The 17,815-nt window shown below is 41.8% G+C and overlaps 1 protein-coding gene across 8 annotated transcripts in view; it reads right to left on the bottom strand.

Annotated features, from left to right (window-relative positions):
- Positions 1-17,815, bottom strand: part of LOC119656582 (syntaxin-binding protein 5) — an 863,788-nt gene that overhangs the window by 122,790 nt on the left and 723,183 nt on the right. For all 8 annotated transcript variants that reach the window (XM_038062976.1, XM_038062975.1, XM_038062977.1 and 5 more), the window contains exon 6: positions 4,184-4,247. In XM_038062976.1, coding sequence (XP_037918904.1) covers positions 4,184-4,247 — 64 coding nt within the window. The remainder of the gene's footprint in view (positions 1-4,183; positions 4,248-17,815) is intronic.

Raw genomic sequence — 17,815 nt, 5'->3', positions numbered from 1 at the left:
ATTGAACCCAGCGCATGAGTTGTAGTAGAGAATACTAAATGAGTTTGTATGGCACACGATTAAACGCTTTCTCTAGATCCAGAAATGCAATGTAAAGAGGGCAATGCTTCTTACGGTGTTTTTCTATGAATAGCCGCGCAGCGCATATTGCGCCAGTACTTCCGTAGTTCTTGGCAAACCGGGCTTGATTCACGATTATTTGAACGATTTCGCGAATAGAATTATCATACTCTTTATGATATGGGAAGGTAACCGGATCGGACGGTAATTAGAACATTCTGCTGGATTACCATTCTTTATTGCCAGTCAGATGGTGTTTTGCCTTCATCAGTAACCTGGTCGCAGAATTCATCATCATCAACAACGCCAACAACCGGTATTCGATCTAGGCCTGCCTTAATAAGGAAGTGCAGACGCCCCGATTTTGCTTCGAGGTACACCAATTCGATATCGCTAAGAGCTGTCTGGCGTCCTGGCGTACGCCATCGTTCCATCTCAGGTAGGGTCTGCCTCGTCTTCCTTTTTTACCATAGATATTGCCCTTCTAGACTTTCCGGGCTCGATCATCCTCATCCATACGGATTAAGTGACCCGTCCACCGTAACCTATTGAGTCGGATTTTATCCACAACCTGACGGTCATGGTATCGCTCATAGATTTCGTCGTTATGTAGGCTACTGAATCGTCCATCCTCATGTAGGGGGCCAAAAATTTTTCAGGGGATTCTTCGTTCGAATGCGGCCAAGAGTTCCCAATTTTTCTTGCTAAGAATCCAAGTCTCCGAGAAATACAGGGGGAGTGGCAAGATCATTGTCTTGTACAGTAAGAGCTTTGACTCGATGGTAAGACGTTTCGAGCGGAACAGTTGTTGTGAGCTGAAATAGGTTCTGTTGGCTGACATCAACCGCGCGCGGATTTCGTCGTGGTAGCTGTTATCGGTTGTGATTTTCGACTATAGATAGAGAAATTATCGATGGTATCAAAGTTGTAGTCTCCTATATTTATTCTTCTCGTTTGACCAGTGCGGTTTAATGTTGTTGGTTGGTTGGTTTTTGGTGGTGGCGTTGCCACCATATATTTTGTCTTGCCTTCATTGATATCGCCAGCACAGGCCAATAGTTGAGTGAACTGAAAGAGGATCGTACTCCTAGCATTTACCTCAGCATCACGGACGTATGAAAGGGCATCCCTTTGTTTTAGACCGTTGTTGATGTTGAATGGTGTCGAGAGTGAACCTGCTGGCCTCGCACATTAGTCAGTCTTATCAATTTCGTCGGGACACTGAATTCTCTCATAGCCGTGTGCAGTTTATCCTAGCTATGCTATCAAAGACGGTCTTAAAGTCGATGAAAATAATGTACAACTGATGTCCATATATCAACAGTTTTTGCATCGTCTGCCGCAGAGAGAAAATCTGATCTGTTGCTGATTTGCCTGGAGTAAAGCCTTTTGAGTATGAGCCAATGATGTTCTGGACGTATGGGACTATCCGACCTAGCAAGATAGCGGAGAGTATCTCATAGATGGTACTCAGCAACGTGATGCCTCTATAATTGCTGCACTGCGTAATATCTCCCTTTTTATGTATGGGACAGATGATGCCTCATTGCCAGTTGTCAGGCATTGATTCACTGTCCCACATCATGAGCATAGGTTGATGAACCGGTAAGTGTAATTAGTCGCCTCCATAATTAACCAATTCGGCTGTAATTTCATCGGCCCCTGGTGACCTTTGATCTTTAAGCCAATGAATTGCACAGACTGTTTCTTATTGACTTTGTGGTGGCAGTATTTGTACGGCGTCTTCAGTTCACGGGACCTCCAACTCGCCGATATTCTGGTTGCTCAGCAGTTCATCAAAGTACAGAACCTATCGTTCCAATATGCTTCCAAAAAAATCAGATTTCCTTCTTTGTCTCGGCAGGATGAACATCGAGGTGTGTAAAGCTTCATCCTGCTGACTTGTTTATAAAGAATTCACTGAGCCATAGTGTCGGGTACAAGCTGTTCGCTTCTCAGAGCTCAGATGCGATGTCGGCAGGTCTTGTGGTTTTCGCCGATTTTATTCTTATTCGTTTTATTATCTCCGCGACTTCAGTTGCCCTGAAAGGTGGAATTGCTCCTAATGTCGGCATTGCTTGTGGAAGTGGAGGATGAACAACTTCTTCTGCTGAAATCTGCTCGAAATATTCTCGCCATCTATCCATCGTAATGGATAGCTCGGGTGACAGCGATCGCTTGTTTCGCTTCTCAGTTGGCATTCTTATAAATTTGCTAATTGGCCACCATTTTATCGTCGAGAAACTTGAGGTGTTTCTTTTCATGGACCCTCATTCGGACATTGTCATTCCAAAGCCAAGTATCGCGGTTGATGAACCGCTTACCAGGTTTACTGACCCTGAGGGTTACATAGCCTACTTTGTGCTTCGTGTCTTTAATTTGGTTCCACGATTCGTAATGGTTGGTAATCGCGTAAGTAAGATAATTTCTTCTTTCTTCTCATGAAATCGCCACCATTTAATGTGCCGCGGGCCAGTGCGTTCCTCACCCTATTTTATCGGTGGCTTGATTCGTAACGCGGCAATCAACGGCCGATGTTCAGGTACGATTGTCTCATCGGGAGCGACTCTACAATCAGTGATGGTTGTAAAATTTCGGTGTTTTATGAGAATATTTGCGTTTTACTATTCCCACTATAAAATGCAGAAAGATCAGGCAATCGTTTGATGAACCATTTATTCATAAGTGCAAGGTCATGGGTTTCCGTAAAATCGACTATCCGTTCACCAATCTCATTGTGCGCTCTAAACCTCTTCCCCCATGACACCTGTTATCGTCTGCCTTTTCACCCACATAAACATTAAGGTCGCCTGATGATGATATAGTCATCAGCAGGCACATAGCAGGTCTTTGCATCGAGAAGTTGCCAGAAGGCATCATTCTGAGCATCAGGTCGACTTCTGCTCTACACGTCACCTATGTGGGCAAAATCAGAGGCGGAAACATGTTAATTCGGCTTATTGGCTGATGGTGGAAGATGTCGCGGTAAGAAGTAGACCCTAAAAGCCGCGCCTATGTAGCACTCAGAACCATAGAGGGCGACAGAACGAACGACCCTGCAGAAAATTTTAGATTTGAGACGTTCATTGATGCGTCGATCACAAAGAGCCTCTGTTTTTGAACGCCACTTATCATATCATAACTCAGCTTACCATTGGGTGACAACATTGATCCGAGATACTTAAACTTCTCAGTTCTGGGCAGGTTACTGCCGCTGGCAGTAATAGCGACTATCTCGTTGCCCCTCTCTTGCCTTGCATGAAGCGATCATTCCAATTTTGAACAGCAATTTTGCCATGAGATGCTAGAAAAACATTATCAGTGTCCCTAATAAGAACAAAGAGGAATGGCGAAAGGACGCTATCCATATACATACGAAGCAGTTTTGATATACCTTTCCCACTTCGAACTTTACTCCTCGCGACACGAGCAGCCTAACCCAGCGCACAAGTTTCTTTGGCACCAGGTGTTGCTCCTTCTTCCTCCGTTCCGTTATATAGATTAAATTTAGTCCTCAAAAGATGCCCCAAAAGCGGTGCTCCAATGAAGCCCTACCTAATATTCCCAAGCCTGCGGAAAAGCAACCAAACGGGTATTGACGAGGTGAGCTGTCCTTAGATGCTGGCGAACCTATGTATATGGTCAATCTTTACTAATTTTCGAGTTTGGGATAGCTCTGCCCTTGTAGTCGACTATGTCAGCCCGGATGAACGCAGCTGATAGTGTTAAAGTGCTAGATTTACACACAACTGATATTATCGCTGGATATTATCCTGTTTATGTTCATTTTTGCTGAATTTTATCCTTTCCGTTTCAAATTAAATTGACTAGTATTAGCTGATACTTATGTGTGAGTTGCACTTAGATACCGAATTAAGGGAGTCTGGAATCCGCTCAAAAGATTTGTTTGGTCACAATAAATATACTCTTTATATGACTTTGGCTGGTACAACTTTTTTGTAGTTGTTAAAATGTGAACTTTGCCTTGCCCTCTCATTTCATCTCCATTTCGTCTCTCCAATTTTATTCAAAACTTATTACCAAAAACCAAACATGTCATCACTTTGAATCCATCTGCAAATGCAATTTATTCCACTAAACAGCAATGTAGATAGGAACTCACCCGGTTAGCATCCAAGGGATTATCCGTAAGCCCAACCACAGCCCCAGGATGTGTCGTTCGTGATCTGCAAAATAAAATGAGACATTACTTTACATTTCGTAATTTTGCCAATTGTGAACTGTTTCATTCCTAATTTCAGTTTGCATTTCGACATTTAATTCGTCCTTTGCCTAACTACTATCCACATTCATAAAAATTAAAAGCCAGGAGTGGTCATTTTCGACGCAATTACTATCAGTCCATTCCCGCCACATGACGATTCCAGCCTTGGAGAGGACGAAACTAGCAGGATCCAAATTAAAATGAAATGTACATGCGGGCACCATCTGGGCCATTCGTTAGACTGGAGGTTTTTTGCTTGCTCAACTTTGAAAAGGATTTACATTTTAGCCTTTAAGTCTGGCAATTTGAACAACTTAAATTAAATTTTGTAATTGAATGTAGCGCCGCCACATTGTTGCCGCTACCGGTTTTTCCTTAAAAAAACTTTAATGGAGAATTTATTGACCCATTTTGAACGACATGAGCCCTGTGGCAGCCATAGACGGACGTGGCAGTTTACAGTACTATCAATTCCTCCACTGCTCGAATTATCATTGGAATGTACATTTTATTTGCATTTAGTTTCAACACCCAATTGCGACAGTTTTCGCCGTTAGCAAGTTCTCTCAGGCGTCTCCAGATGATCCGTGTTGCCTCGAGTCCTGCTTGAAGGGTTGAACGTACATTTCTCAGTCACAAACTCTTGCAAACTATGGTAATTCGAGGATGTAGCGGAAGTGCTATTTCAAAAGGGCAACTTTTCAATTGAGTTAATGCAGTTTTGCCGTACTCGGTCACAAGGTTTGTCTGTGTCGTCTCTCATGGGCGGTGCTGAAATTTCCGAAAATCCGATAAATATTCCACCTATTGGTGAGTTCCATTTGAGAAGTGTCTGCATATTCATATTTAAGTTCATGAGGTGTCATCCTGGTTTTATTGCGCATATGAAGCATTAGGGTCGCATTTTACGATGAATTATTCCGTTCTCAGAAAGATAAAACGTGAGGTAATTTACGATGACTTAATGGTTAGAGACCAAAATAGTTATAGTCCCTTTCCTGTGTAAAATTTGGTTTGGTCTCGACCATGACTATATTTTTTTAAGCTATCCGGCATTAATACAGTTCGTTTCAGGATGGTCTGTAGTTTGGTTATCTCTGCAGTGAATAATATGTCATTTGAGACAACACACGGGCCAGAAGCTGGGTCTGAAATGCTTCTGATTTTTCTGGATCATATGTTTAGTATATAATTTTAGAAATAAATGCTGCTATCCTATCCAAATGAAGAGAACTGTAACTTTACGGGTAACAATATTACTTGTTCCAAATTTTATGCAGACAGGAAACGTACTCGGAGATGTACTACTATGGACTTGTCGGTCGGATAGCTCTTTGAAATTTTCCCTTATCTGTCGTACTTCGAGATCTAATGTTTATTATCCTTAATATTTCTGGTTCTAGATTAGTGTAAAAAAATATATACGACTTTTTTTGCTTACATGCCGCATTGAGGGCATCGGGTCCACTATATAAATGGCGCTGAAGATTTCTCTCGTTAATGTCAAACTCTGGGGCAATAGGTTCGTATGTTGTCAAATACATGACTTGTATCCCACAAATATTGCTATCGAATAAAACAAGTCGGGATACCGGAAGTTTTGTGTTAATCTTATGTGAGAAATTCGCTATGCACAATTTTCGATTCGTACATAGCTAAGAATACACAATATTCTGTCACATTTTGCCAAACCCCAAGATACACATATGTACATACAAATACTGTGTTCACGCTAAATAAACAAAACATTGTCTATTGCCGCATGATGATGCATGCATATATATGTGCGCATCTAAATCGATGTAACGGATCTTCACGCATTTCCATTCGCATATATATATATATATATATGTTAGATAAGTAAATTAAGAACCGCTGGTAACCAGAACATACGTGTTAATTATATTGGTTACTCCCCGCAAGCTTTAGCTTTAACGTATACATATATATACACATGTCTACCTGGAGTAATTGACACTGAAATACAAATAACTAAAAAAAATCAAAAAGGGAAAACTAAACGGTTCCCATCGACCCCGCCGTTCATATAAGTTCACTTATATGATGATGACGTGATACATGCCTTAGGTGTCATAAATTCACCTGAAATGCGAAACTTTGACCTTCTATAACTGTTAATAATAGTCGGATTGCCTTCAAATTTCTCTGGATTATGTCCTATATTATCGTCTATGCTCAAATTTTGTACTCCAGGGATGAACTTAAGAGGGGCTTCCGAGCTCCAAAACATGGTAATATACTATTATTAAATTTATTTGTGCAGATATCGCAATGGGATGCCTTTTGAGGTTTAGATTTCATATAGCTGCATCACTGTGATTTTTTTTCAAATTTTTCGATTGGATAGGTTCTGAGAACGAGATCTGTTTCAATTTTTGGGGAACACAATTTGTGCCCTATTTCCCCTATGGTTCACCCAATTTCAGTTGCGAAAAGTACCAATCGAGCCCTTTCATTTGATACCTTACATGACCATATTCTGTGAAAAGAAAATTTACACCCTCGTTTCGCATGTATGGGGAGCCCCCCTTAAAATTCAACACAAAATGGCGCTATTCGTTGCATATAAAGGGACACACAGACTACATGTTCTCATCGAATTTTATAACAATCGGTTCAGCCGTTTCTGAGTAAATCGGGTGTGATAGGCAGACAGACAGACGGACAGGCGGACAGAGGACAGACGGGTAGACGGTTTTGTGTTTACACAAAATCTTAAAAATTATGCTAATTGCTGATAGCTGTCCTTGGAGTACCTATACTGGGTAGCATCTTTTTATTTGAGTCCCTTAGCATAATATGGTTACACTTGGTCAACGAGATCATGAATGAGTGGCTCAGTCAGTACTCATTTCTTCTGAATGATGGGTATGGAGATGTTTAAGAGGGTGCGCATCTAACTTTCAAGAAGCTCGCCAATCTATCTACTTTCAAAAAGTGCCGACTTTGGCTTCCAGATGAGAAGTGATTTGGTGTTATATAGAATAATTTTAGTACGACGGCCTTCATGTTGTAAGGCAATAGACCGGGAATTTTTCTAGTTAGCAGTCCCAGAAACTAACCTGTAGGAAATCGACGGGTCCATGTGTTGAGAACTATTTTATAAGTGGGACCATCACTTTATAGCTGACGGCTCTAAATATGAATAGAAGAGATCTCTGGCCCAATGCATCTTATCTATGTAAGTATGCAAATGAGCTATAGGATTTCTCAATCGAATTCGCAACCTTGTAAATCGGTTATTCTTTGAATTGGTGACGGATCATTTGGTGCAAAACATTTATATCTCCTATCTAATAACCATGAGCTGGAAGAACTACTAAACATGGGCTTAAGTTTAGTTTAGTTAACTGGGGGGAGCCGCAGCTCCGAGCACTCAGGCCATTGTTAGGCCCATTGTACTATTCCCGTAAGTTGCCTATTCAATGGCTTCCCGCCTACGGTGTTCGCAGGCTTTAGCGAATCTTAGAAGATTCTCCAGAGGCAGAGAGTGTGCAGATTCTTCATTGAAGAAAACCTTGTCTTCGCCTGAGATCTGTGGATGCCGGGCAGCTGCATAAAAAGTGCAGGGCTGTCTCCTCCTCCTCCTCACATTGGCTGCATATAGCCGAAACCACTCCCCCAATCTTTTCCATATGGTAGTTTAAGGGGCAGTGTCCCGTCAAAAGCCCTACTAGGGTTTTCATGTCCCACTTCTTAAGGGGCAACAAAAATGCTGATCTAGTGGCCCTAGGCTCATTCACAAGGATTTTCGCTTGCCGGCAAGAGTCCAAATTTCTCCACTTGGTTGCGTGAATCCTTGCAATTTCGCCCTTCAGAGTAGACTTGACAGTAGATGGTCGGATTCCAAGAGCTGGTTCTGGCCCCACCATTGTACACACATGGGCTTAAACTTTACACTTCAACAACCATGTCTGCCGCAGGAACAGATCGACATCGAGGCAGGCATTCAATTTGAAAGTAATGAATTGAAAGGAGCAACCCTTAATAACGTAGCTGACACCATTTCCTCGCATTATTATGCCTGTATTTTATTTAAAAGCGGACAAGCGAAATGTCAGAAATGCCGCAATAGTGAAGAAGACGGACTACGACGCAGCAATTATATTTTGAATTGACGAAAGACCCTTTGCCGAATTCAATTAAACGAGTAGAAAAAGTATTAAAGGAATGACGCTGCATAATTGAGAATCCAAACTTGTCAACAAATTCCGGGAAATTATAACAGCCACAAACTCACCCATACAAAATATCGTCATTTGGTTGTTGAGGACTTAAAGAACTAAAGAACTAGGGGGCTATCCGCTGGAAAAACCCTCAGAAATAGAGAGGGGCTTCATCAGGAAACTAGAGGATGTGGAATTCACGCCTTGTTTCCAAGCAGTGAAGAAGGCTACCATACCGGTGAAGAAGGCGGGATGGTCATGAAGCTTGCGGGGGTACGCATGACGGAGAGTTACCTAACATTCAGATGCAAGTTCTACAAAGGAACCAGAGGGGTGACAATGGGCACCCCTATCACCCTTTTTGAGTGTAATATTCATGAATAAGATTGAGAATTATTTACATTCCAAAAGGTTGCTCCAAAAGATCTGGCCAATGTATGTGGATGACATTTTCACCATTCTCCATGAAGACATCATGGAAGTTCTGAATAAGATACATCGGAGCCAAAGATTTACAATGAAGATAGGGTAGAATGGAAAACGGGTTTTTTCTTCATTTACGGATTATTAGAGAGGAAAAGGGGATTCCTTTTGATATCTATAGAAAGCCTACAGATACGCAGTGAACGATGCCGGAAAATTCGAACCACTCCTATTCACATAAAATTGTCCCTTTCCGTGCAATGATTAACCGATTGTTCACCATGGCCCTTCAGTGCTGAAAGATTTGGGAAATACAAGGAATGTATCATCGACGCCGGAGTGAATAACGGCTTCCAACGGCGGATTATTGAAATATTCATGTGGAAAAATGCGGAACGACAAGAAATAAGGGCACTGACATCCCTCGTTATTAACTTGGAAAGAAAAAAGGAATAGGGGTCACACACCCTGCGGCTTCGTCGAAATTTATTGAAATCCTGAAAGCGTTAAACATCGACATGGTGCCATCGAGCAAGATTCACCAGCTCAAAAGCAGACTAGGATCCTCCAAGGGCCACAAACTATCACTATGGACAAAAAAAGATTTGTTTTGGGTACACTGGGCAGAGCACGAGAGAGAAGCGCAAACGACCAGGAGAAAGAATAAGAGGAGCGCAACGCTGAAATCAATAATAGCGCAGGCAGACTAAAACTCACTGAGGAAGAGGACAACTGGCCCTCGAAATACAGGTATATAAGTAATAAAAACTTTGTATTCGGTATTTAAAAAAGAATTGTCTTTTTTTTTTCTTCACTGAAAAATAAGCCGAAAAAACGACTTATATAACAGAAGAAATAAGAGCTATCATTATACATCATTGAGAAAAGACATTGCATTACATGGGACAACTTGGAGGTCATCAAGGAATGCGGGAACAGCAGGAAGTTGGACGCACAAGAAAGCTTGGTGATTCTAAGGGAACCAGAAGAGAACAGATTGAACCATGACATGGTCAATTTCCAACAGAAGCTTCTGAGAAAGACGGCAAACGAGACGCCGGGTAAAATTAGTATCACCGCCAGGAAAACTAGGTTGTTATTTGTTAGGAATGAAAATATCGATATGCTAAATTTAATATTTATAGACCCGAATGGAATAAAATACCTTAGTTGATCAGGTACTGAGAAAGGGCTCAGCTTGTGCTCGAAATACGTGTATATAAATAAATAATATATCCTATTTCATGAACAAATCTACTGTTTTTTATTTTTATCTATTAGAAAGCGTGGATAGGGGCGACAAGATTGAAATTAAAGCCTAATGTGGCAAGATGTTTTAGAGGGCGGTATCGTACTACGTTTTCTCTTTTCTACCTGTCTAACTCATGGTGAACGTAGGGAGACTGAACTGGATACGTTCACTTAGATCATTAAGTGGTGACACTGTTCGCTATCCGCTGACACCATCGGTGATGTATATTCAACAAAATTAAACGGTAAAATATTTGCAAGAAAATCTTGATTCTAAACTATCGTGGAAGGGCCACCTTATGCTGCTGTAGTACTTGTAGTAGTCTTGCAGATTGCTCTGGTACTGTGGCGCTATAAACCCCAAAATCTTTCAACGATTTAGAAACCATGTCCTGTCCTTGTATCATTTGATATGCAAGCTCGAACTTTGGTAAACGGAGTCTGTGTACGAGTTTAGGTGACTTTTCGGAGTTACCCTACCGTTGCTGCAACTTCCTGCACAGTTTCCTTCCAGTAGTTTTTCGAAAATCTGCAGCACTTCACTTTGTAGGCAGTGTGTGCCTTTCACTAGAAGATCTGTAGGGATTATTTTCGCGATGGAACATGTTACCACATCCGCAGCTGGCCAAAGTCCAACCCATCGTCCTCGGTTTCACAGCGTTGTTTGCTGCTACTGTGCAGATTGAGCTAGTTCATCTCTAGCAAAGATGCTACCTTCTCTCGAAAATAGTTTAACCGCTTTTTGAAGCTCGGTTTCGCATCGACAATTCCCCGCAAGTATTTAACGATTGATTTCCAGTTGACCTCGCAATTACTAGCTGTGATATAGACAATATTGTCTATATATAAGTCTATTATATATGCAACGGGTAATAAAAATGCCTCTATCGTTTCATCCGCCAGATCTAGTTTCACCATTTATAAGCACAATTTCATGGCTGAATGGTTTCACTTCCACGTAGTTCCATGTGCTCTGCGGTGCATTGCAACTGTAGTCACCGCTAGGTCGTCTGTGAAGCCAATCCATGCTGCTTCATCCGGCATGCGAAAGCCAAATACTCCATCGTATGTAATGTTCCACATCAGGGGTTTCAATACGGAACTTGATATCAGTCGATGTGGTTTTCAATGTCTGTAGTGAACGTCCGCGCTTTTCACAAATCTTGAAGAGCACTCGTATTCTTACGACCCGCGGTTTTTTTTAGACCAGAGAGGCCTTTTGGGAAGGTATTTCTCGATTAACTGAGTCAAGTAGTCACCTACTTATACCCAACTATTCAATACGCACAGTTTAGCCTAAACACACTTGCCGCAACCCTCGTAGGTCGAATTAAAAGCTTTCTCGACACCTGCTATTGTATCGACCATAAAAAGCTCGCCAAAACCCACACTACCATTCTGGTATCCTACCCTCTCCACACTTTTCCACAATAGTGGAAACAACAGATAGACCGATATAAGAAAGCATCTCGGGTAGTTTTTTGGGCTTCAGTTATAAAACCTATTTTTATCTCTTTTACTGAGCGGAAAACCCATCTACCATTATACACAACACAAATGTACTTATGAACCAATCGCGTCTTCCTCGGAACTTATGTAGCTATCTCTAATAGGTGTGGATATCTTCAGCAGTTGGTAGCCCCAAATTTCTTCTGATGCGACAAAAGGTGGCAATAACCTTTAATCGGAGTAGTGGGCATGTTGCTTCAAGTGATTTTCGTAAATGTCGTTTGTTTATTATAGGTTCATTTGTAGTGTCCAAATATCATATTGACCTTAAGGCCGCTTCCCTTGTTTTTGAATGGTCCTCTTAAGGCCACTGCTGGTCGACTATAAAAAACAATGAATACCGTCTCGCGGTAATGGAGACGAATATTTTGCATATATGGTGGTATAACATGGCATGATTACATCCGAAATAGAATATCCGCCATTGACATGGAGTTGCACCGATCGTGGTAATATTGCGTGTTCGATATTGTGGAGATGTAGTTCGCGCTGATGAAAAATCGCTTGCCAAGATTGGTTTGAGCATTAAAGTCGATGGGAAACGGCCAAAAGGTCGGCCGTAACAATAATGGCTTGATACACTGGATGGTGATTTGACAGCTTCACGTCTTCACGCTCATCAAGATTTTGATCGATCAGAAGAGCGAAACCGATCAAGACGAGTTGATTTCGTTGAATGTTTGATCCACATTTCCTTCGCCGGCGTGAGACATTCACTTGAACTATTCAGTGTAGTTGAGTTGACAGTTCGGAGCTGCATTGTCAACTTATGATTCGTTTCAGGTAGATCAGGTTAATCTCTTATTGGTTATTGGCCTAAGTTCTACGCGCGATAGTTTACGTTTTTCATCTGAGATGCTTATGATGGTTATTGCTCATTTTTGTACAGAGTTTGTTGCTAGGCTTTACTCATGCAGCGTCACAAAGTATTAATTAACGCATCCTCGATTGCGGCGTTGCTTTCGAGTTGCTGGGCTGCGTATGGCAGGATTCTCGAATGACATTGTCGGCTAGAGATCGTAAATAAATCTTCCAGGACTAAAAAACTAGCTCTCGGTTTGACTCCCAAATGCCATAAGTTACTTTTTTCTCGTTGACCTTAACTCGCATAATAATTTTTCATCGTACCATCAGAGATGTTGTCAGAGGGTCCTTGATAGCAAATATAATATAAGTTGGTTGTAGGGAAATATGCCATACGTTGCACTAAATACCTCTACTTTGAACTTCTTATTCTACTGAAAATTTCCTTCCTTAGATTTTGATAACATATCCGGTATCGATGCAACATTCGAATATTACAGTTGTGATGATATCGATTAAAGCATTGAAATCTTTTGATTATTTCCCCTAGGGACCTAAATGGAGCCGCATGAATTTAATCACTTTACATTATCATTACTTTCCGCCCTATACTATGCCCCATGGACCTTTTATCATCAATTTAAATCAAGAGTCCAATAACAATTTCAAATCAGTACCAAAGATCCGTTTCTGCATTGTCATACCACATGCCCCAGTATTAAATCGCCATTTTCTCGGTGTCACTTTTACACGCAAGTTTTTGTTATTTTACATTTCACAAAACGGTACATGAGTGTGTCACATAGATGGTAAAACCATTATACATAATCGACATGTCTGGGCAGAGTGGCGCCCTGTTTTTCAAAATCAACTGTCACCAGGCATCTCACCCGTCACCACAGCGAGCATTGATGAAACCAGCACAGAGGGATGAGGAGAGGAGGGAGCAGGAGATAAAAGTCGCTTTTGATTGTGATGGCATGTGCGCCATCCCCATATTTATCCTCTGTTTAGAAACATCAGTTATCCTGTCATGAATACCAAAACGTTTTATCTGCCCACACCGCATGCAATGCTCGGAAGCATGTGTCTGAGAAAGGATATATTGGAAAATTTCAAATTGTCCTGTTCTAATGCAGGAAGTTAATTGCAAAACATTTCTGCTTGCCTACGCTCAAGTAATATTTTCTATGCTCGTGAATGTGGAATAGTCCACTGTGTAGTATATTCGCTGATGAAGGGCCATGTATTACGCAGTGGCAAGAGTGATTCTATTTTCTGCTCGCCTTTGTGAAACAGTTGAGACGCATTTGGAGTTGTCTGGCCGCCTATCCCCTGAAATAGCAGTTTTTTGTCTATCGCTCAAGGCTTTGCTTTATGAATTCTAACGCACGTCATTGCTCTATTGTATTAGAACCTAACGATCTATACCGTAGGCATATAAATTTTCTTGAATACAATAACTAACGGCTTCTATGGAAAGCATGCCTGCTCTTGGATTTTCACATAATGTCTATGCTTGTCCTTGAAATGAGCCAGAATTTCGTAATATTCAACTATCTTATGTATGCATTCAGATGACCGTTACGTATGTACATGTTCATATGTATATGAGAAATCCATCTTTCATAGAATATGGAGCGTTTGTATCTATTCGATTTCGAAATTCCTTCAAAATCCAGCTCAATCAATCCTAAATGCTGAATAACGCAACGGATTCAAACTGAATTTTGCAAGCTTTTCATATCTGAAAATGGGTTTTCATTCTGGGAAAAGGAATTTCATAACTTTAGAAAAAGGCAGTGTTATATCCTTCATAAATGATGCTTAAAGCTTCAAGTGATGGCGAATAAGGTTTCACAGGATTACCTAATATTTGAAAATTATGGGAGCATTTTAACCCTTTTTGCGGTCAACGCTACCGGATTAACTTCGACTTTCAAGCTGAAGTGATTTGCATGGGTGGGTTGGGTTTAGATGGGCAGTGCCGAAAAATCATTAGATACTTAAAGAGGAAGAAAACCAAAAGTTCGCGAAACTTTTGCTTTTGGGAACGACGTCGGTTAATAAGTTTGTTTTCATTAAGTTTTTCAGAAAACTGTAATTCCATGACCATTTCATTCACTTCCAGGTAATAAGATTTTGAATATACACCGAATTTTGAGCAATCAAGAAACCTCCACAGCTAGCTTGACTGCGATATTACCGCTTAAATCTTTTAGAAAGCGGAAGGAAGCTTCACTAAGGAGGAGAGGACTACAGCGAAATTTTTCTTGGCAGAACATTAACCTCTACCTCTATTAGCAGTAGCGGAAGAAATGAAAGCTGGTGGTTTAATATGGATTTTGAAAACGGATTCATGCTGACTGGACACCCTGAATTTGGGAGGGCTCCTAGCAGGTGGATGAGGAAGCCATGGTGAAAAAAGGTAAACCCATTAAGGAATGAGGACACCGCTGCTGTTGCACCGAAATATAAGGCAGTATCCAGAGAAACTAAGAAAGCGGAACTTTTGGCAGAAGATGGTAATAAGCTGGTAACCCCAATAGGGCTTTTTTTTGGAGTAGGGTAGGTGAATGCGTTTACGCACGGAGTGTTGGACTCCCGCAACAGTACGCTGTCGGACTATCAACTAAACACTTCCCTGTCATCAGAGAACTAGCCTGGAACCTTTTGATACATTACTTTCGGGCTAGCCCTCCCGCTCTCTCGACTTTGGGAGCCTTCAAGTCGGGGAATTCCTTTCACTAATAGGAGGAGGGGGAGGAAGGGAGTGGTTAGTTCAGGGAACCCCTGGCTATCCGGTGCTTTCGCTGGCCAACTTCAATCTTGTCCGTAATAAGAAGAGCCCGAATGTAATTCGAAACATGAATCCAGCTGCCAGTGTCCTTCAGCATATCTCTGACAATGTTGTCTGAAGAGAGCTCCCTGTGTCTGCATAAAACTGCCGACGAAAGCCTTCCCACCTTTCGCAAGAAAAAAAGGTATGTTCAGCGTCGTTCGCCACTCCATTGCAGAACACATAATCAGGGGATCGCGTCTTCCCAATCCTGTACAGGTAAGACTGAAAAACTCCATGCCCGCTTAGTAGTTCGGTAAGGAAGTAATCAATCTCACCGTGTTTTCGGTTCAGCCATGGGTCTAAATTGTCGATGAGCCGCGCAGTCCATCTGCCCCTTGGCTCATTTTGCCAAGAGAGTTGCCACTCGGTAAGGGTGCGTTGACGTTCTTCACGGGCAAACACCTCTTTTAAGTTTTCGCCCTTACGGTGGTAGCTAGCTTTACGCTTCTTGGCAAGGAGGGCAACCGGGATCACTCCCGCGATAACCATCACCGCCGGTTCTGAGACAGTGCGATAAATAGACGCCATTCGCAAAGCTCTCGGTCTCTACACTTGAGCAAGGCGCTTATGATTTACTTCCCTGTTAAGGACATCAGCTCATACCTCCACGTCATTGAGCTGAACCGACTGCCTTGTTCCCATAAAGAGACGTCTCCTAGTAGAAATAGGGTTCCCAACATTCGCCGACTCAAGGCCGAGACTCCAGCTGCAGCCCTGTCCGCTGCTGTCTTGATTTGCTTCAAGAAGCTCATCTTCAAGGCGAGCATTAAGTCAATGTATCTAACCGCTGGTTTTGATTCGCCGATTGATATGGGACGCAGGATCGGAATTCTCTTTCTGGTCAAGACACTTCGATCAGATCAGTGAAGGGGGTTAGGATATTCCACGATTCGGTATTCAATATTAAGACATAGGTATGAGTCTTAATATCGAATTAGTTAGAAGCAACAATATTGGGAGAATTCCGTGCCCAGGACCTAGTTGCGTTCATCGTATAATAGCAGGTTGATGACAGGATAAGAAACTTCATAGTTTCGTTCGTGATTATATTATGATTCTCTGCGTTCTCCACCGACGTAAGAACTAAGGGATCTGGTAAAGTATTTAAAATTAAATGATATGAAACTCTTGACAAGTTGCCCTGCAAGCATTTAACATATTTGTTGGGGAAGAAACAAATGCAATTGAAGAGTCTCACTACTGTAAACATACGTCCCAAATTTCATCCAGCTAGCAAGGAGAAGTGAAGCAATTGACTTAGCAAGTTCAAAGTTCAATGAACGGGTTGGCAGTAAAGCACAGCTTTCTAGGCGAGTAAGGACTGAGTTGTAGATAGAAGCTCAATTGGAAACTGTGATTCACGGAAATGTGCTCTGAAGAGGTATGCAAATTGCACTTTTAAAAGTAGTAAGCATGAAGACTGGTTAATAATAATAATAATAATCGCTGGCGTAACAATCCATATTGGATCAGGGCCTTGAAGTGTGTTAGAGCACCATAACGGTACAATACAGTAACACTGTAGGAGGCAATGTGGTCAGCATTGCGGTCGCCCGAGATTATTACCCTGATTTGACTCAAGTGCTCATTCACAGCTGAGTCGGCTGACTTCCGACGTCAAATCCTGGTACAAGTCCCACTGCCACCAGTGAGATTTGACTGATATGTCGTTCCTACAACTGCAATCACACTTGCATTGTAGTGCAGATGCGCCTGTCAGATTGAACGGCCAGAAGGTTTGTTCTCGCGTTATTGGTTTGAGTAACCAAAAAGATTCACAATGAAAATTCGTCTGTAGCGTCGGCGTGATTGACTAAAGCAGGACACTGCTAGGCTGATTCAAATAACCGAAACTATGCCATCGCAGTGAGCACCTGTAGTTGAAATTCTGGACACAATTAAGTAGAAACCTTCTGTCTTATGCAGTATGGCAGCCGAGCTGGGTCAAGGAGTTGCAAAGCAATTCATTATTATCGACTTGGTACTTGTAGAACAGACAACTAGAGGTCAAAAAAATTTCTTTAGTTGCTGTATTGATTATGCCCAGGATTTTGACAGCGTCCCGCAAACCTGGCTAATTGATGTTGTTGTTTGTTTTTGGCGAAAGCCATGGAGGGTGGCATACCTTCTCGGTGCATTCATCTGAATGCACCTCAGAACCCGTTCGTTTAAAGAGAAGCATCTTGCAGGGGGGTTTATTGAGTCCTCTTTGGTTCTATACGGCAACGGACCCCCATGCTAGAGGGCATGGTTTCGCATTCAAATATGGCCTACGTTCTAAGTGCGAGCTGACATGCTTGATGTGGTTGGATGACATCAAGCTATATTCTGGTATTGATGACCATCTCAGAAGTCTGTTACGAATAGTAAAGGTGTTTATCCTGATTCGGATGAAATTTGGTTTAGACAAGTATCAAATCCAAGTCATCCACAAAGGTCAGGGCGAATGAAGCATTGGTGGCTTCTACATCCGAGCTATGATCGAAGTAGACTTCAGCAAGGAACTCATGCCCG

The sequence above is a fragment of the Hermetia illucens genome, chromosome 5 (assembly GCF_905115235.1).
Source record: "Hermetia illucens chromosome 5, iHerIll2.2.curated.20191125, whole genome shotgun sequence".
In the NCBI taxonomy this organism is placed as follows: Eukaryota; Metazoa; Arthropoda; class Insecta; order Diptera; family Stratiomyidae; genus Hermetia; species Hermetia illucens.
The sequence above is the reverse complement of the archived record's forward strand: the minus strand, read 5'-3'. Positions and strand labels throughout refer to the sequence as shown.